General features: G+C 37.6%; 1 protein-coding gene across 4 annotated transcripts in view; it reads left to right on the top strand.

Annotated features, from left to right (window-relative positions):
* Positions 1–26,994, top strand: part of CTNNA2 (catenin alpha 2) — a 1,066,300-nt gene extending 1,039,306 nt beyond the window's left edge. For 3 of the 4 annotated variants that reach the window (XM_081068568.1, XM_081068569.1, XM_081068570.1), the window contains one exon: positions 25,775–26,994. In XM_081068568.1, the coding sequence (XP_080924694.1) occupies positions 25,775–26,062 (288 nt within the window). In that variant the 3' untranslated portion in view covers positions 26,063–26,994. Of the gene's footprint in view, positions 1–22,924; positions 23,042–25,774 lie in introns of all 4 variants that reach the window. The other variant, XM_081068571.1, reaches the window with a different exon arrangement.
* Positions 26,995–27,439: the final 445 nt, after the last annotated feature.

Below are 27,439 nucleotides of genomic sequence, written 5' to 3'. Positions count from 1 at the left end.
TAATTTGGGGTCTGCACACTGTTCCTATTTTGGTCACTGACTAATTAGGTAACTCACACTAAATTACTTAGATCTTTTGGGCCTCTGTTTTCTCATCTGCAAAGCGATGATAGGTGACCTAGCGGATATATCCTAAAGTGTCCTTGCTCTAAAATTCTATGGATTTATAATCTATTTTTTGAATAAATTATTTATTCAGAACATTTATGAAAAACGATTGAATAGTGGATGAGACATAGTTTTTGTATGTGACATACAATTATTCAAACCAGAAAGAAAATTTCAGTCCAAACCAGGTTTTCAAATGTACGCTATATGTGATGTAGTGTTATTTGGTTAATAATATAAGAGTGTCATTTTCTTTTAAATGGACAATTTCAAGCCCATGATTGATATGTATTGATTTGGAAGACTGATTTGTTTTTTGTTTTGTTTTGTTTTGTTTTTTTAACTCTTTAATGTTATTGTGATTTTTGATGTTAAAAAAATCATTATCTAGGAAATAGATGGAGCTAGGTCTCATTGAAACTCATCCAAAATGACTTATGCAGTATTGCAAGAATTACCTTGTGGTGTTGGGAAAAGTTGGTGAATTGGAAATTGGTGGGTACTGACCTATGCACTATGGGGGATAAAAGACATGTAAGATTTGGCCCCTACTCTCGAGGAATGTACAACCTTTTTGGGAGTCTAGACACATGCCAAGTCAATTTAGGGGTGAAGACAGTAAGTGTCAAAGAACTAAGCAATATTGCTGGGCTGGATTGCCCTGAGAAGTCTTTGTGACAATCTGAGGACTTCAGCTAATTTTGAAGAGTGGTTGAAATTTGTATTGTCACACATAGGAGGGCAGGGAAGAATTCAAGGTAAGCGAGACCACAGAATTGTTAAGATTACCAAGGATCTTGTGTTTAGATATGCCACTATCAGTATAAAAAGTCTTTGCTTATGTTCCAGCCCCATACATTTTTCGAGTCCCTTTCCCCTTCATCACATGCTAACTTTGCAATGTATGACATAATTATTTAGAAGAGTTCAGGGGACTGCAAGTGAGTGAATTACAGTGGTTATTTATTAAGATATAATCAGGCAGCGTTTTCTGTTACACTAAAGGTCACATGATAACTTATAGCTACAAATGTGAAAGAGAAATAAATAAAAGGAAGGAACTAGGGACAGATGGAACCTCGAGCTCTGAGACTTTCTGGTTTACTGATGGAAGTAGAAAGAAATTATCATTTTGAATAATCAAAGGGATTATCATTGAGAGGTTTAGAAACGTCGATGGTCACAGAAAATACCCATAAGCTAATGAGAATCCATGTAACCAGGATGGTTTTCCAAAGCAAAAGGAAGTTTCTCTGTGGACTAAGTAAGACTCATGTCAGATTCTGGTCTCAAAAAGCCAATATTGTGAAGGTTTAAGCACAAAGTAAAACTGCACCTGATTATGCAACACTTTCCTAAATACAATTGGAAAGAGGTTATTTATTTGGGTATGCTTTACCCACACTGACAATGAAGAACACTTGCATTTCAAAGCCTCTCTGTTGCTATAGTTGATTTGCATTGTATACTTTACATCACTGTTTTTTTGTGTTTCTTTCCATCCAAGTACCTTCCAAGTTATTACTTTGGCCTTTCTAACAGACTGGATTTCCATGAATAGAACTGCTTTACCACTAGCCTGGATTCTAAGGACTTGGTTTACATGATCCAGTGAAATGTTTCTTAATTTCATATCTAAAAATTAATTTCTAGAATATATTGTCTCAGGAAATCATTTTCAAAAGCTAAACTTGTCTGTATGGGAATGATGAAGTAGTATGATCACAGTCAGTTTTACAAAGAAAGGCACATTCTCTTAAAACTAATTTCTCCCAAATAAGTCCAAATAGGATTACATCGTTGGTGGAACTATATAGATTATTAAAGGAAGTTAGAAATATTAAAATTATGGTTGTCTCAAGAGAACGATTACAAGAATGACAACTGCTCCCCTTTTCCCCAGATGTCCCCAAAGGTAATTTAGAACTAGAGGGTTAATTAGATTTATCATTCAACAAACATTAATTGAGTAAATAACATGTGATAATCACTCTCCTATGGATGGACATGGCATTGGCATGGACAACAGACATAATAAATAATTGTGATAGATTATAATAATCACTCCAACAGAAATATATACAAAGTGATGTGTGCACTCCTGTAGAGAAGAGGGGGGAAGAAGCTTCATCAAGGCGGTCATATTTTTTTAAGTCTCCACAGATAAGTGGATAGGGGTTTCCAGGTAGAAGAGGAGAGAAAGGATTAGCCCAGGAGAGAAAAGCCCACAGTAGTGCGTTCTTAGATGTATTCTGTACTGACTGGACCTGAAAATGTCAGAGACAGGTGGAAAGATGGAGGGAAGTAAAAGGTGAAATTAGAAAGGTAGGTGGGGGCTGGATATCAAAGAAAATTATCTGAACCATTCTGATTTCAATGAGTGTTTCTCAAAACAGTCAGAGGATCATCTGCATGTTAAACCCAGCAAGAGGTGGGAGAACACTGTTAAAATGAAGACTCCTGGGCCATGCTGCAGATGGAGACCTTTTCAATCCATGATTGTAGGGTGTAGGTTGTTGGAATCTATAATACCTGTCCCATCCCACCCCAACACATACGAGGTGATTCATTTTCACACCAAAGTTCGGAACCTCTACAAGGCAACAAAACTGACCCATTATATTTCTATATTCTTGGAAGAAGTTTAAGGGGAAAAAGTACGCAAATATTAAGAATGAAAGATTTGGGGAAAATAGGACTTATAGGTAATATAAGAATGTTCTTGCGAAAAACGGTTTGGATTTTGGTGAAGCATAAAGTAGAGCTTTCTAAGAATGATGGTTATTATGTAAAAGAATTACTAAGCGATGCTATCAAATCTCCTTGAAGGAAAGGCATGAAACTACATACATTTAAGGGATCACCTTGCATCTTTCATTGTCAGGCTCCAATGCAAAGAGTTAATGAAGTTTAGAGCTAAGTTTTCCCTCAGCTCTCAAGTTGTGCCAAGATAAGAGACAGAGGCAATGATGGAGGGCATCATTTGTTTCTGAGTGGTGTCCTTTGGTAGAGCTATCTGGCTGCTTTTTAGTTTTAATTAGGTGAACTTCATTGAAAACGTAATAAATGTATGTAGTAACATTCTCATCAAGACTGGAAAAATCAGGCTGTCATGCCAGTATAGCGCCTGACCCATGCAGTCTCTGGTGAAAAGTATTAATTACATAACAATATGTTTGAATCAATAATCATTTGCAAGTGCTAATTTTTTCTGTTTTTTGGTTTTTTTTTTTCCTTAATGGTAGCATCTTATACTCTGTCAGTTTGTGCACAAAGGTATACAAGTGTTCAAAGATGTAAGAAGAGGGAGGCCCTGGAGAGCTATTTTCCATTTGACTAAAACAGGAGCATAAACCTGGTCTGGAAGAAGATGGGTCTTAGATCACAGCAGTGAGGACCAGATCTGGATTTAACCTGCTCATTGCTTTACATACAGTTCTGCTGCTGTAGATTGGTAGAATCTTTTGTGTTTTCTGAGAATTTCCTTGCTTGGAAGTCAAGAAATGAGAAGGAACCTTGCTTTTTCTCCATATTCATTTGTGTGCAGATAATTGCACACAATTATCTTTGGCAGAGATAGTGATACTGTCACATTCTAGAAGCAGTTGACTGATAGGAAGCCAGTGCCTGCCATTAAATGAGCAAATTAGCTTAGGCATGATGACCTAAAAATCTTTTTTTTTTTTCAGTGTTTCCTTACCAATGACATGTAGGTCTGTCATTGCGTTTATTATACCAACCAATGTAGCCTTGGGTGTTTCTACAAAGATGTGCTGGACAAAATTATTTACCACAAGGCCTAGCCTTTTACCTGAATAAGAGTCAAGCAGAGATGAGTAACAGCCACATTGTTTTGATGTTAGAGATCTGAAAAATAAGTTAGAGAATAATACCCTATTCTCCTAAGGTGGATGTTAAAATTATAAGTGAGATATTACTGTTAGAGATGAATTTGGAAACCAACTCTGTGTTTTACAAGCTGGGTGATATTGGGCAACATTCTGAACCTCTCAGCATTTGATTTTAGTTTACAAATTGGAATAGTAATACCACTTAGAGGGACCATGGCACAATTGCATGTAATAAATAATTACTATTATGCTAAGATCGAGGGCTTCGTATATGGCAGGCACTGTACTGAGCACTTTAAATGCATTATTCAGTCTGTTTTCACAATCATCCTATGGCAGAGACACTGTCATCTTTATTAAAAATATTTGGAAAATGAGGTTCAGAGAATTGAAGAACTTTCCAGGAGGTCACAAAGTTAGTGGTTGATATATTGTAGTGCTTCCAGGAAGCCTCCCTTTATATTCTCTCACAGCATGGTGAGTTTTGTCTGTCATTCCTGGTATGACACTGCAAAATAACAACATTTAATTTTATGTATCCCAACTAGTCTGTAAGCTCTATAAAGAAAGGAAATGTCTGAATCTTCATTTTTCCCTGGTTCCTTGCACAGTGAGTGCTTAACGTGTCCTTAATTCATTAGCATTTTTGTCATCCTTTTTTCCATTGTAATATATTATTACACTGAAAAATCCCAGTAAGTGAGTCTGAAGTCTGTCATTCATTCATTCATTCATTCATTCATTCATTCATTCATTCATTCATTCATTTCTATGTGAAAGCACCTGACTTAATTTTAAATACTAGATTTCAAAGTGCATTATTTACCTAAGATTTAGGTCCAAAAGAAATCAAGTAATCAAATTGTTTTCTAGATAATGGATTTCTTTGTAATTTACTTTAAATTTTCTGGTACATTATATTTTTAAAGGATTATATTATGGAAACATAGAATTTCTTTCAAAAGAACTGAATTAATCAAATTAGTAATTTATTTTATAGAGCAATTTGAAAGTAAGGCCCCCAGTGACATAGTTGGTTTCATTTGCCTTCCGACATGAAGGTTATGATATATTAAAATGTTAATTATATGTAGATGTGAAATATTGCTGTTAATTAAATATCCTAAATTATTAACGCCCAATAATAGTATTAGTAATTTTATAAAGCCTTTCATGTTTTAATTAGATTTAGATTCAACTCCATATGATAAATCACCCAAATAGAGTTATTTCTCTCTCACATAAAATAGTTCCATATAGAGTTCAGGGCCAGTATATTGAGCCCAGAATCTGGCACCAAGGACCCAGACCCTTTCTGACTTTGTGTTCTGCTCTATTTAATGTGGGGCTTCTATTCTCAAGTTCATCTTTTGATCCAAAATGACTGCAAATTCTCCATCTTTCCATTTTCCATACAGGAAGAATAAAAGAGGTGAGAGGGCAGAATGGTGTACTCTTGACCGTGTTAGCACCCTTTAAGGAGATTTCCCGGGAACATCTGTCCCCCCACCTCAACAATTTGTTACATCATATGAGGAATCTGAAAAAAATACTGGAGAGTGTTAGGCAGAGGTTGGCAGTTTTTGCCCATGTATACCCTTTCTTAACTGGAACACAAATTGAATTCTGACTTCCAGTAGTTGCTGTGTGAACTTGAGCAAGTTGCTTAATCTTTCTGAGCCCCCATTCTTCTCAGCTTTAAAGTGAGAATGATATTAGTATTTACTTTATTGCATTGTTATTAGGATTAAATGTGTTAGTATGTGCCACACAGTTAGCACAGTACCCAGAATGTAGAAGTACTAAATAAATGGGTAGCTAATTTTTCCTCATTATCTTGTCTCTTCGAAATGATGATTATCTTTTTGAGGATGTAGGTGCCCTCGTGTCCTCTTTGATTATGTCAAGCCCAGCTGAACCATTGGACATACAGTGGTAAACAACCAGCCGAGGTCTCTGCTGGTTTACATTCTTTTGTCATTGGGAGTCCTAGAAGAATTGCTTGCAGATAGTGAGTGATCGTTAAAATGTTGAAGGGAATGACCTCAGCAGAGAAGTGAAGTAGTAGTTCTGAAATTTTAATCTGTAGAAGAATCACATGAGTAGCAAATTAAAATGAAGATTCCTGGGCTCTGCCTCCACAGTTCTGAAACTCAATTTGCAGATCAGGAATCTGTATTTTATCCCTAAATGTTTTTGATGCCTATGACTCTAAGATCAATCACACTTTGAAAAAATACTGGTCTAGGAAACGTTAGGGAGGAAAGCCTTGTGAGCTATGGTGAGAGTGTCTAAGACGTAAAGTCAATTTCGGCCCTATCTTGGCTTCTTCCATTAGGCTATTTCAGTCTAGCCTTGTCTGGACAATGCTCAGTTTGGGGGTGGGGAGGGTACGCTTGTTGTGGTTGCCCCTTGTAGGATGTTTAGCAACTTCTCTGGTGTCTCCGTACCAGCTCCTTGTAGCAAACTTCTTTTCCCAGTTGGGGTAATCAGATATCCTCAGACATTGTCAAATACCAGGGGTGCCCAAAAAAGGTATACAAGTGGACACTTTGGTCAATGTTGCTCAAGCAGTAGCTCGCCATAATCAGAAGTGTTTGGACACTGATGGTTACCACTTTGAGCACCTCTTGTAATTGCAGAAGTCAAACGTGACTTGCATTCATCTTTTGTTATCGATATATATATTGAGTATTATCATTTTAATGCAGTTTTCCTTTCTTAAAATGTGTATACATTTTTGTGGCACTCTCTGTATATCCTGGAGTGGGGACACAAAACTGGCCCCTGATGAAAAACCATTGATCTGGTTGAAACCTTGACCTTTCACCTAGGACATACATACTATTGAAAGGAAGGCTTTCACTTCTTCCCTCTGAAGAGGTGGAAGATGGGAGATATAGTAATTCCAGTTCCAGCTGCCAAATGCCTACTCTGCTCCTGGCATCAGGGTAGATGTGAACTTTCCTACGGTAACACGCCTGACAACCCATCTCAGTTGTCCTCTGGCCATCACCATACTGTACCTTTTACAGGTCCTTATCCACCTCCCTCTTTGGTTACCTTCAATCTTCCGTCTTAGAAACACAGCAATTCTGCTCTCAAAGGCAATCAAGGGCTTTGGTAGAGTATTGTTTAAAACTTTGAACAAGGCAAAATGACTTCAATTTCTTGATTTTTACAAACAAGGGTATTGAGGTTAAAACAATTCAATTTTTTATAGCACTTTTTTTTAACAAACCCTTTTTACATATCATTGCATATCACTTTAGCTATTCTTTCTGTATATTACTAATCCCCACTTGATGAGATAACAAATAACAATTTTTTAAATAAGAAAAAAAGCAGTAATCGTTTATATTTTTTTCTTAAAAATAATATTAAGAAATGCGTCAGGCTGATGGTGTACTCGAGACCCAAATTATGTATGTGGCTATTTTAAAGATAGTATTTAGTACTGCAATGCTGAAATGAGTGAGGGTGTGCCCTTGAAACCAAGCAAGTTGTAGGTAGATATAGAATGTTTCATACCTTAATTTTTAAAAAGAAAGTTGGAGAGATATAACAGGTTGAGACTCCAGATATAACAGAGATTACTTTCTTTCAAAGATGTAGCTGTGATGTTTTTGAAGAATTTGCCTTGGCAATTTTTAGTGTATCTGGTAAAGAAGTAATGAGGTGGCCTTTATATCTTATAATAAATATGGAGGTGATTTAACTTTGTCAAAGGCTAGATTCACAAGGACTCTAGACAGGGATTCTGCCCTCAGGAAACTTTCATCTTAATGTTAAGCATGATTTTTAGTTGGGGTAAGATACTGTACCACACTCTCTCCAACCCTTTAATGTTCACCTTTATTCAGTGGTTAAAAGTTGTCATTTTCTTGGAAGTTCTTTTTTTTCCAAAGAAGTTTTCCAGTTTTATAGATTTGAGGCTTTCTTTCAAAGGAGCCACTAATATTTTTTCTATGATTTTTGGCAATACTGTTATGCATTTCCAGCCTTTTGAGGACTCTCTGGCCTTTAATCTGTGGTTCTGAAAGGTTTCTGTATAGCTCAACCTCTTTTGCAAGGGAACAGACAATATGGTGTCCATCTATAGAGGTTCTTTGTTGGACCAAAGAAAAAATATTTCCAGTTTTAGATTGAAACGAGCCCTCTGGTGCTTTTGCTGCTTTTCCCATGAAAGTATAGTCACTCCAGGAAAAACAGACTATAAGGTTGCAAACCAGGCCAAGCCCTGGATGGGAAAGTATCCTGGCTTCTCAGGGGAAACACCTTAAGTGCCCTTTATTTCTGATTTTATTCAACAGCAGTGGAGCTCTGGTATATTGCTAAATACCCCATACCTGGAAACAGACGTCATGCATTTACATCCCTGCTAATTATCTTATTAGCTAGCAAGTTACTTCTCTCAGTTCCCTCATCTGTTGGCTAGTGCGGATAAAGTGATGTATCGCTTTTTTTTTGGGGGGGGGGAGTAAAGATTAAGTGATGTGACATAGGAAAGATCTAATTACTCAGGGTGCTCAATAAGTATTGGATCTAGAAAACATCCAAAGTACATTAACCCAATAAACAGAAGTACCAGTCAGTAGGCTGGTCTTACAGGTCAATTGTAGAGGCAGCCTAAACTGAGAATTCATCATTCAGTTGACTAAACACTGGAGAAATGTCTACCCAATCCCATATGCCTTATGTGGTGCTAGCCTTTGTGGAGAACATGCTAGTAAAAAACACAGGAAGTCCTTGTTCATAAATAGCCAGCTCTGTATAGTCTAGCTCTGAAGACAAGACTTTCATGTACAACCAACGTTTTTGAAGATAAAGCACCAAATAAGCAACTATTGGATTCTAGCAAGAAATGTAATTGGATTTGAGGTGGAATTCCCAAAGACAGTTCCAGGGCTGATCTAGCTACATATATTACAAGAATGGTTTACCTCCTTTTTTGGTTGACTTTCTGTATCTCTTTTTGGGCTGCATTCCATAATCGGTTCTTAGGTCTCTAGTAGCAGGTGCCTGTGTTTTATTTCTTTTGAGAATCACATTTCCTGACCATTCTCCATAAATGGGAAAAGTGAGATTGTAGCTACCCCACCCCACCCATCCTTCATCCCTAGTTATTCCCACTGTCAGGTGGAAGAAGAAAGCTTACTTCCTATTGGAAGTATCTTGTTTTTGTCTTGCTCAGGCTTATGATGCCCTCTCTCTATCCTAGCATCTATTGGAATACCCTTCCCTATGCACAGTTTCTTGGGCCTGAGGTATCCAGGTGATCCAATAAATTACAATGGATAGTAAAAAGATTTCCAATGGTACCCAGAAGTTATACAGTAATCGTTGATAGTGACATACTTATTTAAGCTTTGAGAATTGTTAGATTTACCTTTTCACTTGGACCTCAGAATAACTCATGAAAGCATACTGCAATTGATAACCACATTTTACAGTTGAAGAAATAGAAACTCAGAGAGATTACTGGAGTGTCCCCAAATTTTCACAGTTGGTAACTGGCACAGCCAAGATTACAGCCAGTTTTTCTACTTGGTAATCTTGTGCTTTGTACAATGTAAGGGCATTGCCGAGCTATCTCCCATAGACTAGTAATTGAGCAGATAATACAGAAAGGAGCTATTACCATTATCTACGAATTCTGACACATACTAATATATCTGTAGGGGTCTTAGAAATTGTATCAATCAACCTCACATTATATCATGGTGCCCACTATCTGGCAGACTAAAAGGCAATGTTGTAGAAATTTAGAATAAAGTTTTTTCGTAATGTTTGGATAAATAGGAAGTGGTATATAGGGTGGCTAGAGGGGAGGAGAATTAGAGGTTGTTATTTAGTCAAGTTTTCTTTGAACATATAGATGACATTTTTAGTTGCTGGGAAGAAAATAAATAAGTAGAAAGTGATGTTCCTGCTACCTGCCTACTTCACACTGTATATGACTCATGACTACAGGATTGGAAATTGGCGTGACTTTTTTTTTGTGTGTGTGTGTGCCATAAGCAAATTCACCGCATTACTGCTTAGTCGCATGACTCAGTCTTTGAACAGTTAATACCCACCATAACTCACGTTTTGCTCCAGATAAATGGCATCAATAGCCAGGGATAAAGATTTCAAAGCAGGCAAAGGCCATGATGAAATCCAGGTCAAGGAATACTGCATGTCGTGTGTCACAGTGGACAGATGGTCATATGAATTCTGTGAACCCAAATTCACAAAGATGTTAACTTTCTCTATGTTAGTTTCATCATATGTAAAGAAGGACTGATGGTATGTACCTTATATATTTTTTGAAGATTAGAGATAATTTATTAAGACACCAGCACTGTACCTAGCAAACACAGCTCAGTGCCTCATAGATGCTATTCATGGGGAAATGGTCCTTAAAGAAAGCTCAGACTTTTATACACTGAAAGCAATAAACACAAAGAATAAGATTGTGGATGTTTTCTGAGGAAAGCCTAGTCCTGACGCTCTACCACTGAGGACACATAAGATGAGGTAATATGATTTGTATTACAATTTAGCCAAAGTTTACCTTCTCTATCATGTCCCTAAATTCCACACTCCTGCCAATATCATGTCTCTGTGTAGTCTTCCATGTAAGAATGAACAGGTAGAATGCACGGAAGAGCTGGCTATGTGCTAGGCATTGTACGCTGGCTTTGTGTCTTTGGACAAGCTTGTCGTCTCTTATTTCCTTATCCATGAAGTTGCCAGTATTCAATAACATTTAGCAAATATTTAGGAAAGACCTGTATGCCAGACAGTGTTTTAGGTGTTTGAACTATAGCAGGAGGTGGGGGACAGTAAACCCAAAAAGAAAATATTTGTTTGTATGGTGATAAGTTTATGGACAAATATTAAAACAGAGAAAGAGAGCAAATTGAGGGGATAAGTGTGGTAATGAAATTTCAATTTGAAAAGGGAAGTTTTCACTAAGATGCTGATAACTTGATGAAGGTGAGGGACCAAGGCTCCCAGGTATCTGGGGAAGAGCATTTTAGGCAGAGAAAGAAATGAACACAAAGGTCATGAAGTGTGAGCATGACTGGTCTATCTGGGTAATACCAAGGGACCAGTATTTAGGAGTGAACAAAGGAGAAACCAGAACTATCAGGTTCCAGATTACATATGACCTTGAAGACCATTTTGATAGCTTTGGATTTTACTCAGACTGAGATGGGGATCCACTGGACAATGTTAAGAAAAATGACATTATGTGAATTTATTTAACAGGATCATTCTGCCTCCTATTTTAAAATAGACTGGGAGGTAAAAGGTGGGAAGCAAGGAAACGAGCTATGGGAAATTATTGCACAATCCAACCAGAGATGGTTTAGACATGGTGGTGACAGTGGTGAGGGTAAGAAGAGGTCAAATAATGGATGTGTTTCCAACATGCCGTTGGCAGGATGTGACTGCAGATTAGATGCCGGGTCAAGGAGAACAAGGTGGAACCTAAGATTTTGAGTTTTTGATCCGAACAGTTGGTTGAGTTGTGTTGCCAATAACTGAGCCCAAAAAGACTGTGTGAGGAGCAGGTTTTGGGTAGAGGTGGAGTTCATCAGAGAGCTCTTGCCTATCTCTGGAATGTTGGGATGAGTCAATAAAAGAAATCTGCAGAAGCTTAGATCATTCCCTACATGTCAAGAGGTCTTATTTGTGAAAGTAACAGCTAATGCAAGAAACTGAAGTGTGATCTAGATTTAAGTTAAAGACTTAGGCTTATTAACTCATTGAACTATCTTCTGAACTAAAGATAGGAACCTTCTCTCTGAATCAGTGACAGTGTACACACTGCATTGTGAGACTTGGAAATTATGTGAATATGTGATGAAATTGGTAGTGGGTATACATCTTATAATGAGAAAAGCAGTGACCAGGGAGAAAGAAAAAAAAAAAAAAAAGGAGGGTATTATGTGATGTCTGCTCAAAAAAAAAATGTTTAAAAGTAGGCAGAAAAATATGTTCAATTATAAAAAGCTATGGATCAACTGCTCAGATTTAAAATTCATTTAATTAAAATTACTGGTTTTAAGCCATGCATTATACTGACGACCTCTTATGAACCCTTGAATAATGATATCCATTTCTTCTTGTCGTAATTCTAATTTCTGTGATGAAAGAAGAGTTGAAATTTTAAGTTAGTGAATTAATTTCTATAGTAATATGTTTCTAACATTTCACTTCAATTGTCTGCATTATATTTAAGAGATCATTCTGTATGAATTACGTGAGGAGAAAATTATGATAATGAGGGAGAAACGATGTTAATATACTACTCTTAAAGCATAGCCTTTGGTTGGGATGGGGGTTGGGAGGTCCGTAGAGGAGATGGTAAAGGGGTTTTATCTTGCTTGCTAACTTTCCTCAGTTACTAGTGATTGAATGGGCTATGTTTTAAGAAGAACTCTAGGAGCAGTAGAACAAAGTACTGTTATTGACTGAGCATGTCTGCTCAATGTACCAATGAAGAAATGAGAGAAACTGTGACTCACACCAATCATCCTTTCTTTATTGGTTCTGGAAGAGGCCTGGAGCATCAACAAACATGGCTTGTCTTAAGGTTGCCCATTGTGTTGTTGTTGTTGTTGTTGTTGTTATTATTATTATTATTATTATTATTATTATTATTATTGCATCTGTCCCTACTTCTTGCTCTCTCCTGGCCTTTCCAGGTCATAGCCTAGACAATGCCCTTCCTTCGATTTTGACTTTTAATTATCTTGGATTTTTTTCTTTAGAAGGTCTATTCTCAGAGTATGCCCTTTGCTAACTTATTTGGTTAATAAATGTGAGCATAGTCTAGCCAAAGGGAGCAAGATTGTTATACTCATGTTCTGAGAAGCTGGAAGAGCCTTTCAAGAACCTCTAAAGAATATGGAGGTTCAATACCTCAAGTCTATGGATGGATTTAATAATGACACAGATCAACCTTAGCTGCATAGGGCAAGTGCTTGGTTCAAGACTGAAGCAAAGATGAAAAATAACCCAGTTTGTAGAAAAACAGATTTAAGACTCTACGAAACAAGTCTAGGGAACCTGTGTTTGTGTTTGATGGAGATAAAGCACAGAGCTTAGGGGGCTGATCTTCAGTGTTGGATGGGCCCTTCCAGGCCAGAAGCAGCTCCATTTTTGAGGTAGCTAGGGCTCTCAACTGGGTGCTGATAAGAATATAAGATTTTATATGTCTATTTGCCATTTGTATGTACTCTTTGGAGAAATGTCTCTTCAGGTCCTCTGCCCTTTTTTCAATTGGGTTGTTTGTTTTTTTGTTGTTGAGCTTCATGAGTTCCTTGTATATTTTGGATATTAGCCCCTTATGGGAGGCACTGTTTGCAAAAATCTTCTCCCATTCAGTTGGTTGCTTCTTTATTTTGTCGATGGTTTCTTTTTCTGTGCAGAAGCTTTTAAGTTTCATATAGACAAATAGTAACAAGTGTTGGAGAGGCTGTGGAGAAAAAGGAACCCTCATACACTGTTGGTGGGAATGCAGACTGGTGCAGCCACTATGGAAGGCAGTGTGGAGGTTCCTCAAAAAAATTACAAATAGAATTACCATATCACCCAGCAATCCCTCTCCTGGGTATCTACCCCCAAAATTTGAAAACATTTATACATAAAGACACGTGTGCCCCAATGTTCATTGCAGCTTTGTTTACAGTGGCCAAGACATGGAAACAACCAAAATGTCCTTCGATAGATGAATGGATAAAGAAGTTGTGGTATATATACACTATGGAATACTATTCTGCGCTAAGAAAAGATTATATAGGAACATTTGTGATAACATGGATGAATCTTGAGAGTATAATTCTAAGCAAAATAAATCAGACAGAAAAAGCAGAGAACCCTATGATTTCACTTATATGTGGTGTATAAACAACTAATATAAACAACTGATATGTGGTATATAAACAAAAGCAACAAAAGAACAAGACAAACAAATGAGAAACAAAAACTAATAGACACAGACAATAGTTTAGTGGTTTCCAGAAGGCAAGGGGGGTGGGAGTGGAAGATGAGGGTAAGAGGGATCAAATATATGGTGATGGAAGGAGAACTGACTTTGGGTGGTGAACACACAATGGGATTTATAGATGATGCAATACAGAATTGTACACCTGAAATCTATGTAGTTTCATGAACAACTGTCACCCCAATAAATTAAAAAAAAAAAGAATGTAAGATTTTAAATGAATTGAAGTGTTCCACTTTCCAGGAAACATCATTTTTCTTTTTAATTAGAAATAATAACCAAAATGAGCAGCCTGAATTTTTAGAATTTTTGGCCCTATAAGTGGTTGGCTTAAATATTGTATACTGACTATTTTTATGTCTCTTAAATTAGATCTTTAAACATCACCTTCCCAGGCTAGATTATCTTCCCTCTATCTCCAACTAGAGTTATCTTGACTTTCTACCATTTGTTCTCCTCCAACCCGTATTAAGCCATGAATGTTCTTAGATATTTGGAGTAGAACACTTTTAGCCAAAAAGCTTATTTTCTTGTACCAACTCTTGATTCCTCCTTTTCTTCAGCTAAAGAATAAAGTACCACTAGAAAAGGTACAAATCTTTTTGGTGCTTTTCTAGTCCCCTTGTGAACTTCTCCATGCCTTTATCCCTAACACAGTAAAACTAATATTCAGGCATTGAGAGCAAGCCAAAGGAGGTGGTGGGAGCTTCAGTAAAAGAGGGTTAGAGAGAATCCAAACTGTTGGATGGGGGGAACCGTGAAAGGAGAAAGTAAGGAGAAGGAGATGTAAATGAAGAAAAATAATTTTAGAAACACCTATTTTGGACTCAAATGGTGAATTCAGGAAAGATAGACCACAGTAATAATAAAAGTGAAGGTTTGTTAAGGGCCTACCATGTGCCAAGCACTCAGATTTAAGGACATTATCTCATTTAATACCTAAATACTTAAATGTGTTTTTGTTGTTGTTTTCCATTTTTACTTTAAAGATAAAACATTTGAGGTAGAGGTAGGTTAAGTAACCCTCGAGAACACAGAGCCATTGATCAGTCCTATCAGGGTGTGGACTTGGGCTTTCAATCCAGAGCCCAGGCTTTCCTTTCACAATAAGAGAGGAAAGGAGGGAGCAACAGAGAGAGCAGGAGGCAGAGCATAGAATGTGAGACTGTCTTACCAAAGGGAAGAGTATGTGCAGGGCTTGGTGGAAGAAAGGAGTGGAGAAGAGGGAACTAGGATGCTGAGGGGAGGCAGCAAACAGTCTCTGGAGAAGACATCTCTTCGACTCTTCTTTACTCTTTTCATCCAGGACCCAGATAGCAACAGGCTTTAATCAGCTCTTCCTACTTATATGTTAAGAAGAGGGCATGGATTAGATAGGAGTTTATTTCCCCCAACATATGAATAATGCCCTCTGACACAATTGGTAGTGGTTGAATGTGAAGAGAAGGGAAGGGATGGAGAATAATAATCCAAGGCAGTCAGTGATGCTTATTTTCTAAGCACAGTCCTCCACCAACTAGCATCCAACTAGCCACACACACCCAAGTTCTTTGCACGTCTGTTAATACTTATGTCTTCTGCTTAATGAGTTCATGTAAGGACCACCCAAACTTGTGGTCCTTAACTCCTGTTGTCCGTTCTTCACTCAGTGTTGGCACGTTGCATGCTTGAGCCTAGGAGTCATTTCATAAGGTGTTAAATAACCTTCATCATTTATCTGTAGATAACACGTTCCTACATAATTACATCTTTCTGATAGTATGGGGTCCAGTAATGGCTCTTTCATCCATTTTATGAACACATATATCTTGGATTCTTGGACAGTGGTTTGTTTTAGATTTGTTGCACAGTCATGCTGACACTGCTCTTGGGGGAAAGAATGAGGGGAAAAGAGAGATCAAGGTGCTGATCTTCTGCCAGCTGGCTCTTCTATAGGGAAGGTGAAAAGGAGCTTCAGCTGTTGAACAATTGATACAAAGTATGAACCTCGGATGGTGGTGACATAAAGCTTCTCTCTGTACCCAGGAATATCTCCCAATTGTGGGTGTGCCTAAGAACATATTGGCACTTCTCCTTTGGGTTTCTTTCTTAGGAACAACCCAGAAAGGAGATTGTAAAGTGTGGGATAAAGAAAGGGTGCGGGGAGGAAGAAATGTAGAAAAAGGAGGTGGGGACTGCCTAGATGAACAAAGATGTCTATTCATAACTTTCCAAGGACCAACACATCTCAGTACTCCCTTTTCTCCTTGGGATTCCAAGGTTAGCAAGCATATCTTGTTTGGGGTTGAGCAAAAACTATTCTGCCTTTAATGGTGAGAAAAAATGACTCTAAGCCATATTTAGGAAATTTGTTGACTGTAATTAAACCTTCATGGGAGTCCCCAAGGTTTACTTACCTATAATTGAAAAAATGCAAATGAAGACAGTTAATCAGTGGACTTGCTGACTATGAAGCGCTACTACCTACCTAAATGAATTTAAAACGAAGACACAAATATGTCCAGTTAAGAAAGTTGCCTGAGAGCCAATTGATACATTTCTCAGCAACGCTGTGAAGATGTTTTCTTAGCCTGACTGAGATGGCCGTGCTTTTCTGCGAAGGAGTTTGCCGACTGAATCTTGAGCCATTACACACAGATTTACTAACAACTGGCCTTCCGTGGTGGTAGAGCACCAGCTGACGCCCTGGCGTCAGTCAAGGAAGCCCTGCAGAGAAAATACCAGCCTTCTGGTCTTCCTTTCTGTCATGATGGAACCACAACTTAAAGCTGTACAACATTTGCTTTTCAAGATCCCATAATCAAATGGGAATACACCTGGGATTAATCCAACTCCTCAAGCATTATCCCACAGTATTTTAGCTATCAGTTATTATGGATCAGTAAATATTCTAATATTAATAGCTTTAAAGCCGTTTTTTCTTCTTTTTTTTTTTAACAATAATCACAGCATACCTGTGATGGTCATTTTCACTTCAGACACCATACTTGTTAATATATTCAGCTAATTTTTATTACCTGATTTAAAATCACCACCCCTGGAATTATATAAATCGCTGTGTTGTACATCTGAAACCAATATAAAATATTGAATGTCAACTATAGTCTCTCTCTCTCTCTCTCTCTCTCTCTCTCTCTCTATATATATATATATATATATATATATACATATATATATATATATATATATTATATATTATATATAGTTACGGGATGTAAAGTACAGCATAGGGAATATAGTCAATAGTATTGTAATAGCTACATACGATGTCAGAAGAGTAGTAGACTTGGGGAGGGGGATATCACTTTCTGAGGGGTGTAAATGTCTAATCATTATATTGTTTTGTACACCTGAAACTAATATAAAAAAGCCACACACACCCAAGTTCTTTGCACGTCTGTTAATACTTATGTCTTCTGCTTAATGAGTTCATTAATTAGCAACTATGGTGTCAAGTAATAAGTGCACAATTTGTCCCTAAAAATTATCTATGGGAACAAAAAAGTAATGATGCAGCCTCATTTCGATAAAAAATATGGTCAGTGATCTGATTATAGTAACAAAAACAAAAGGTATTAAACAAATTAATTTAAATGTAGAAGTAGAGGTGCAGTAGATATCATATCGCATTGTTTTTGACCTCTTGGAGGAGGGAGCTAGAGATGTCTTATCACGCATGCCTCCCAGCAGATTCTGAGGGAGCCAAGTGCCATGACTGATTGCTGTCTGCCATGGCCACCACACGGGTGAGTGGCATATTGCTGCCCTGTGTTCACCACTATCACTGTCTTAAGAGGAAGGATCCAGCTTTTCTAATTCACTTCGTTGTTGATGTTAGATAAGGAACAGCACAGTGAGTGGGTTAGAACACTGAAAGGAGAGCTTGCCACAAAGGAATTGTTCTTTTTTGCAAGCGTGTAAACATCCGTGAAGTGGGAAAAGATGCGATTAGGCTGAACCTTTTCAGCATGTCTTTGTTTGCTTGAGTTATTTATTCCCCTGGACTTGCTAGAGTTTTCAAAAGTGTTATTGATATAGACTCTGGAAAAAGTAGGCAGATATTTCAAGGTATTTCAAATGTGTCACAGTTTCTAAGGAGATCAAATATCTCTTCAAAGTCTCATGGATTTTTTTAAACATGAAATGTTCTTCTTGGCTGATAATAGGCGCCAATGCTTTAGGTTTCTAACCTCCCATTCATTAACAGCAAGGCTGACTTGTAGCAAAGCCTTTTTTTCCCCCCTTCCTTTCCTGAAAGCAATTTGTGACTCATTTTGGGTAGATAACTGTTTAAATATAAATAAATGACCATCTCTAGTGGAAAGATTCCAGTTTTCTCAAGGTGTTTGCTTTCAATTTATGTCAGTTCTCCCATCACAACTTCCTCCCCTCAAAACACTGCCCCAGGCCTGAATATGTATAGCACAGTCCCATTAAAATACTTCTTGTTCTTATGTTTAACACTAATTTATTCCTATTTAAAGATCTTGTACATGGCAGATAAAATGGACTCTACCCATATCTGCAGAATCATTTTAGCATTCTCAAAATCATTAGCTCTAACTAGAGAACATTAAAATAAAAAAGCCTAGGCCCAAATGTGACTGGGTTTCTTCTCCCAGGCACTGCTAAGCTTTTTGAGGTAAAGCAAACTCCTCAGTTTTTATATTTCAAAATCACCATCAAACAGATTTGGTTTCTTTTCTTCTACCTACCTTCACCAGTAGTCTCATGACACTTGCATTCTTTTTAATCCAAGGACAGATTTCTGTGTACCTGGGATTTCCATGCCATTTGTGGTTCATTATTTTTTCGGTAAAAAATAATCATCCTTTTTGAAAATAGATTCATTTCCAGCTTGTATTTGTATCTCTGCATGAATATTTTAAATGGATTAATGTAGAACACATAGTGAAATTTTAATTCTCTTCTGTAATTATGTTTCTGGTCCTCACACATTAATATCCTAAGATATTTACTGTTATATGTAGTTAATCCAATGCATTTCCATCCACCTTTTACCTTACTTTGTACTCTTGACTATGTTATGTGGTGTTTTGTTTGTTTGTTTTTAATGTGTTTTTTTTTTAAACCCAGCTGTTACATCTAAACTGCATTTATTTTATTGCTGATTGGCTCCAGGAAGTTCACCATTATCAAGAGTGATTGCTAATTACTTAACAGAATAGAAAGTAGCCTTGGCTGTCAAGGGAATAGTTCAGATATTTTGTGATTTCTTGATGATGGTATGTCTTTGATTATATTAAAAGAATATTGGTTTTGATCTTGAAAGCATAATGTTGAGAGAATTTTTAGTACATTTAGTGGACTTTTTGATGTGATAAAAGAATACTGATTTACTATTTCATTCAGCATCCTATTATCTTTCTAAAAATGCTAAATAACGAATATGAAGGGAAGAAGAAATTAGACAGAATTGACATAAGTTAGATACCTATAATATGCAGAAAACTGTTCACGAAACTGAGGAAGACCAGCCTAAGCAAATATGTGGTTTCTTACATCTAGCTTCCTGAATTTTACTCCCATCATTTCAACTGTCCTTTTGATAGCTACTGATATGTGACCCACACACCTGAAATTTAGTCGGTCCAACATTAAACTCAGTTTTGTAGCACCTCAGTTTCCCTCTTATTTCTATAATCTGGGTTAGTAGCACCAGTATATACCCAGTTGTACAAGCTAGAAATTTAAGCTGTCCTTTATCACTCAACCTTCCAATCACCAACAATGGTCTATTTCATCCATTAAAGTGAGTTTAGATATCATGCACACCATGAAGTTTTATTTTCCCGCCTTGTCCCCACCTGACTCAAGGTAGATCCCCGATTCTCTACAATCCTTTAGCACCTTACCTCCTACTAAATCATTTATCACAGAGTATTAAACCTTTTAGTTTATGTGTCTATGTTTGTATACCAACACTAAAGCACCGTGTTTGGCACAAAATAGATACACACTAGGAGTCTGAAGAATTATTTGAATGAATAAATATATGTAGAAAAATGGAGTAGACATAAGGGTAAAGAATAAATGAGAATTCAGCATTTCAAGAAATGTAGTTGCATTTTCATTTAAGAGAATGTTATTGGGTCATGCAGTCACAAACGTGTCTGTGGAAACTGAACACCTTGTGGTGGAAACTCCACGTTAATGAAATAGCATGGAACTTAAGACCTGGGGTTTCAGAACTCTTTAGCTGATCCTGTATATTTTCAGTCATGTTAAGCACTTTTCATGACAATCTTCAGCTTTGACTTAAGGAATTAGGCAGCATAAATGTCAATAGAAGAATCACAATTCAGGAAAGTCTTCCCTCTAGTGTTTTCCTTCCATTCGCAGTCCAAACTGAGGATGGTATAGCAAAAGAGAAATCTATCAAAAGTTGTATGGGATTAAGAAGACAGAGTGGTGACAGAGGCAGAAAAATATAAAAACCTTATAGAAACAGCTGAAAAAGAGCTCTCCTGCCTTTATTTGCTTTCCATGGACTATAATAGAACAAGATGTGAGGAAACATCTGTTGACTTTTCAAAATAGTACTTTGATATTTTAAAAGAATAATGACAGAATTAGGAGAAGCCTAATTTCTGTGGTTTGTCACAGCAGACACCCATGAAATTGAATAGAGAGAATTAACCTAGCACAGCTTGATAAATTTGGGGGATGTGGATTCTTCTGTCATACATGGCTCTAGGAAGAAGCATGGAGCAATGGTTAGCTCATGGGCTCTGGAGTTAAGCTGCCCGGGTTTAAATCTTGGCTTATTTGCTTCTTATTTGTAATGCTATCCTGGACAAGCTGTACGGCCCCTCTAAATCCCAGTTGAGCATAATAATATTTCCTGTCTCTGAGGTGGTTGTGAGATTGAATAAGACAAATAAAACTTGGGGAGCCTGTGTAGAGACTGGCTTATGGTCTCTGTCACGCGGGGTACCCTGCTCGCTGCGCCATTTGTCCTGCAGGGTCTCAGCTCCCACTCCCCGCCCAAGAACGCAGGACACGGTAAGGCCAAAAAGGAACACCCACGGAGCCATAGATAGGGGAGTCAAACCAATATATTCTCGCTGGCGGCTGGGCTGGAGACACAGGAAACAGGATCTACATAATCTGCCTAACAGCAGTCCGCGCTTGCCAGCCACCATCTTCTTGCTAGCCCCCATTCCTTTCCTGCTAGCGTAGCCACAGCCGTTATATTAGTGGCCAATGGCCTACGGGTTACAGCTGACGGCCAACTAGCCACAGCTGCTGGCATCTGATCATAGTTGATGGCCATTTACTACCCGAGCCAGCACCTTTCTATGTGAGGCCGAGAGCCTGGAAACTGCTTTTTTGGGGTTTTGTCCCCACAGTCTCCTTTGCTAAGTGTAGGTTCTTATTTTTTAAAGTAAGTGAAAATTAGCAGCTTCTCTTAGACTAGACTTAGGAATTGAATGGCACGTCCAGTAAGAATAGAAAGGCCTTTAAGCAGGAAAAGATTTAAGTCTTTTTTTGTGGAAAATTCTAGTCAGTGTCTATGCCAGGAATGGCTGAGATGTGATCCACTTTTGAGGCTCTTATAAAGCTACCAGGACCAGCCCAGTTAAAGACTTAGCACACCCCAATTAGCTTAGGTGAGCCGCATCCACAGGCACAACCAGTTGTTATAGATGTGTGGTCAATGGGCAAACTGAGCAAATGCAAGAGAAACCTGCAGGGCTCAGATTCCAGGCACTGCCTCCAGGAGGGAGCTTTCAAACCAGAATGACACCTTAAAGGCCAGGAAAGACTGGGAAGGACTGAGCACGAAGAAGGAGAACAGCTGAGGCCAGGAGATTCAACTATAGAGAATTCAGGCTCTAAGGATGAGACTAAAAATCACAGACCAGGTGAGATGGAGCCTTTCACCAGATGAAGTCATGATGTTTACAGGATGTTACCAGGATTAAAGGACAGGCTTCCACCCAGACAGAGTTAATACTTGAGACAGGTTCATTTTGAATGACAGGTAGTCACTGAAAAAACAAGACCCAGAGATTAAATGATGCTTCAGAGAAGTAGTGAATTGGTTCAGTGGCAGGCTTTGGAGACAGAGAGTATTGATCCTAATCCCTACTTTACCTATTACTACCCGGGCAATTTACATGACCTATCTAAGCTTCAGTTTGCTCCTGTAAAATGGGGGTAATAGTAGTTCCTATTTCAAGATTTATTGAAACTTAAATCATGTGATTTAATTGAAAGGACGAGGGCAATTCCAAGCACCTGCTGATTGCTCAGTTAATGTTGGTTATTATTATAAAAACTTTATACAGAATCATTTGCATGTCTTATTTGAAAATGCCATGGTTACAGTGTAAATCACAAAATAGAAAGCAATTATGTATTTAAAAAATCACCTTGCCATGTAGCTGTACCCTTTATAATGTATTTTCTTTAGGAAGTGAATTTTTAGCAAAATGTGCCACTTGGAAACCAGGTCTCAGAGCTATTTTGGACAAGCGTAAAGGAGACTCATTTTTAAATAAAACAAATTCTGATCGTACTGATAATGATCTTAATCAATCAAATGGGTATAGGGCGTATGGGAAAAAAATTAACCTTTGGTAATTGAAGTTTGAAGAAAAAGTAAAATTTGGCATTAATTTTAGATTGGGCTTGTTGTCGAGGAGTATATTTGCTCAGGTTTAGCTAGTCAGGTCCTTCACTTCCTTGCTTTGCCTCGCAACAAATTCAGCACCGTGTTTCCCCGAAAATAAGACCCAACTGGAAAATAAGCCCTAGCATGATTTTTTGTGATGACATCCCCTGAACATAAGCCCTAATGCAACTTTTGGAGCAAAAATTAATATAAGACCCGATCTTATTTTCGGGGGAACACAGTATCTGCCCTACCAGGTGGCTTGAATGAATTAACTGGCTTTGAATTTCAGAGCTGTCTCACTCTTGACCAATGTATTAGGTTTATTCACAGGATTCCTGCTTCAGGCTGGGAGAGCAAAGGGTTTCTGAAGAAGAGACAGGCTATCATATTTTTGCTGCAGAATTAGACACCATCTATCTGAAAATGGAATCTGTGGTAAAAATTTCCAAATTACTTGTAATCCTTCTCTTAGGATCCACTGAATTCTCCCAAGATTTGCTTTTTGGGGAACTCTTTAATAATATGATACACATGTCGTCTTCTACTAATTCTTTTGCTCGAAAGCAAATCAACAGAACTGTCCTTGATATTATGTCATTTTACACTCTCTTTACCCATAGCACATAATAGAATTAACTAACATTGTGAATGAATATTACTTATTTTTGAAACCTGACACTTCTAGGGAACCATCAATTGGCTAAGGAATATAATATTTAGCTTCTAAAGAAACCATGACTGATCTTCTAATTGTCCCAACATTTTACTATCTTATCTCTTTCCTTCATTATTTACACTGTTACCTGGGCGGTATAATGGAAAAGATAAAAAAGTGAAATTCAGTCAAATAACTGGCTATGATGTTATGAAATCACCTATCATGAAAGTCCTGAAATCATTAGATGAAATAAGTCTTCAGAGAGTCGTTGGGTTTCATTAATTCAGTGGTTCTCAAGCTTTGTCATGCATCAGAATCCCCTGGATTGCAAGTTTCTAATTCAGAGAGTTTGAGATTGGCCTGAGAAATTGCATTTCTGATTGGTTCCCAGGTGATGCTGGTATTGCTGGTTCAGAGCTTGTACTTCGAGAATCACTGCACTAATCCATGCTTGGCTTCTCTTCTATTAACATAAATAATCTAGAATTTGCTTCTCCTTAGCTTTAGAGACTTACACTGTATAAACTAAACATTATGGGTTAAGCAGTTATTTTGGTATATGTGCACCTTGTACTGTGTAGTAGAGGCAGTAGAGTAAGTACTTAGTCCATTTAGTTGATTTCATTCACAAAGCAGTCGATTACAATATTTGCTGAATCGTGGCTCTAATCCACAAATCACTTTTCTTCTCTATAGTATTGTGGGGTCAATGTAAATATTGATTTTTAATCTTATTTTTCTTAGTGGTGAAACCTCAGTTCTATGGTATTGCAAAAAATTCATACATAGAAAGCATCTTCCATTGTTTTCCCCAATTATCTGACTCTATGGGCTTTTTTGGTGGTAGAAGAATTGAGTTTCATTTGTCATAAAATATATATTTTTTAACCCAGCATGATGTTTGGTTAGCTTTGATAAAGGATATGGACCAACAAACACATCACATAGGTCTTAGATGTAACTTCTGTTCCTGGTCACTGCCTGGGACATGTTTTGGTCTCTAGAAATGACACGAAGCTAAAGTGAATGTGGTTCACACTACATAGGAAGCCGCAGTGTTTGGGACCTCAGCTTAAACACGTTGCTAATCACCTTGCACTCAGAGGGTTGTCTGTTAGCTCCCCTTCTCTAATGCAGCTATAGTCTACCAATCACAGGTTATACAATAAACCATCTCAACAACAAGGAAGAACATTGCTTAGAAACTTCCTTGGATCCCTCTAACTGCAGTGGATACATTTCCTTAGTTGATATCACAAGAAGTTTGATGAAGTCAAGCTATGCCCAAGCATCCCTGAGGCTGGAGTAATATTTTCAGTCCAGCTCTTAATTTTTTCCCTTCGCTAGGTTACATGTAGAATCCCAGCTGAAAAGGAGTCTGGGAAATGCAGTTTTTTATCCTTTCCAGCATCTATGGTTCAGGAAGTGAAGGAAGAATAAGGTTGAAATAGATATTGAATGGCCTAATATACAGTATACACCACACTGTGTAACTAGTTAAAAGCGGCAAAGAAGTAAGCTAAAAGCATTCCCTGGCTTGAGAGTCTGGGGATGAGCTTCTAAACCTACAGTGCTACTGTAACTTGTCATAGTATCGTTTCTGAAACAATCCTGCCCAACAGGGTGGCAGTGTGGTACAGTAATACAGTCTTTAAGGGCTTCGGCACTTAAGCTATGTAAAACTGGAAGTTATTGGATCTCTGCACCAGCTCTCTCATCATAAAATAGCAATGACAATAAATGCCACTTCACAGGTTGTTGTGAGAGTTAAATAGGGAAATACAAATTTCTTAGAATAGTGTCTGGCACAAAGTGCAAAATCTATATTTCATTAACACATGCATATGGGCTCTCATTGAATGCAGTCTGACCTGCAAGCACCTGACACAATTATTGATATTTTTGTTGGAGGTATATTCAAGACCTGGGGATAGTTAAAGGGCTACTCAAGTTCAATAAACACTTAAGTAAAAGCCAGAACACCTACGGGTGTGTTCCTCTTCTTAGCTGCTTGCCTGCATCCCTACCAATCCTAAGCTCAAGATGGAGAAATAATCTATAGATACTTCCACTGGGAGGCCATAAAATTATGATGTAACCCCTTATAACTTTTTATTCTTCAGTGCCTGCCAAATGCTTTTTAAACATTTGAGTAATTGTCACCATTAACCATTAGCCTAATGTAATACCATGAGATGTTCTACTTTGGAAAACTTTTGTTACATTGGAATTCTTACATGCTAAAAAGAGGGCTTTATCTTTAGAGGTATTGGGACTTTAGAAAACTATGCATCATAAAGTATCTTCTTTTTTTTTCTTTTTTACTTAGGGAGTAGGGATGGGGGAAGACAAGTGACTGCTTTGTAGCCTATTCACCTTATCATGTAATAGTTCGGGCAGTACTGTATACTTGCACAAGCAAAGCATTGTTTTAACTGAAATTGCACCACTTTGTGAGTGTTGTGCCTTGACTGACCCAGGTGTATCTCATTCTTCTCCTCCCACGCTAGCTGGACAGTGCCACATCACTCATCCAGGCAGCTAAAAACCTGATGAATGCTGTTGTCCTCACAGTCAAGGCATCCTACGTGGCCTCAACCAAATACCAGAAAGTCTATGGGACAGCAGCTGTCAACTCACCTGTTGTGTCTTGGAAGATGAAGGCTCCAGAGAAGAAGCCCCTTGTGAAAAGAGAAAAGCCGGAAGAATTCCAAACGCGAGTTAGACGAGGTTCTCAGAAGAAACACATTTCGCCTGTACAGGCTTTAAGTGAATTCAAAGCAATGGATTCCTTCTAGGACGATAGGCTTTAACAAGAAAGCTTTTTCTTTCTTTTTTATTTTTTTCTTTCCTTTTTTTTTTTTTTTTAATTCCATTTTTGTATGCATACCTGCCAACTTGTATGCCTCTGGCATGGGGAAATTAAGGGAGCAGAGTTTGTTTGCATGTACGATGGGATGCGATCAATACTACTGGTCCATCTATAGCCTGGAGAGGGGACAGGGAAGTCCTGTTCTGAGGTGGCACAGAGCGGTCCTTTGCAACATTCTCATGAAATTTGGTGAAGAGATCACCTTGCAATGTTTACGGGAGGGGGAGGGATGGGGAAAATAAACTTAACTCTACAAAAGCAAATTCTAATGCATGCAAGAATCATTAGGTTGGCAGGTATATTAAGTGAAAAATCTGGAAGTGTAATGATAGAACATAAAGCTTGTATTGCTTCTGTTTCAGTGCAAAAATGTACTAGCCAATACGCTTAAGTGTGTGGCCCACAAATTGAACAACTTAACTTGGAAGTTATATCCATGATATGTGGATTACTTTTACTAAGGGGAAACTAACTCATCCAGCTAAAAATGCTTCTTTTAATCTGTCTTCTGTTCTTTCTCTTCTAGTAATGCCCATCCTAGTGCTCATGTTATCAATTTTTCCCCTTTACTGAAAACAATAGACATTTATTTGAGGCAATTATAATCCTTCTGGGGGCACTGGAAGCACAATATAGTGATCCACCTTGCTTTTACTTTTTGTTGTTGTTTTTTTGTTTTATTTTTCTAATTTGAACTATGATTTTGCTAGAAATAGGAGGCCCAGTGGTGAGTTGTTAGAGGAATGGAAACTAACCATGTGTGAAGGTTTAGAGGCAAATACATAGGTATAGCTTGGAGTGCTGGTATCTAATATGCCATTGTATCCACTAACTCAAAATAAACACATTTAATCTTCACCTCTGAAGCATATTTTCTTTCTTTAAATGCATACTTAATAAAAGATCAGAGCATCTTCTTGAAAACTGGTTTAAAATGTTTTTGTTTGTTTTTAGAAATTGGGGATAAAATAGGTGATATATAAATAAATCTCTGAGTCATCTCTAGAGAACAGGAATTGCTTCTGTTTTATATTTTTCAATTTGTTTTTATTTACTTTCAAACTGAAATTAAAATGAGAAAGTCATGTGTTAGATTTTTCTGAGCCATGTTCAGCCCTGGGCTAAATGTAAGAAACTTAATGGGTTCTGGGTTCTCAGAGAGAAACTGAAATATATATATATATATATGCCCATTAATTTAAAAACATTTGATTCATTTCAAAATATTTTTTTTATCTAAATTGTAAAAACAAGGCTTCTGTCTTATTATTAAGGAGTGAGTAGTAGTCTTACAGCTACGGCT

The sequence above is a fragment of the Rhinolophus hipposideros genome (assembly GCF_964194185.1).
Source record: "Rhinolophus hipposideros genome assembly, chromosome: 12".
Lineage (NCBI taxonomy): Eukaryota > Metazoa > Chordata > Mammalia > Chiroptera > Rhinolophidae > Rhinolophus > Rhinolophus hipposideros.
This window is presented reverse-complemented; position numbering and strand designations above follow the sequence as displayed.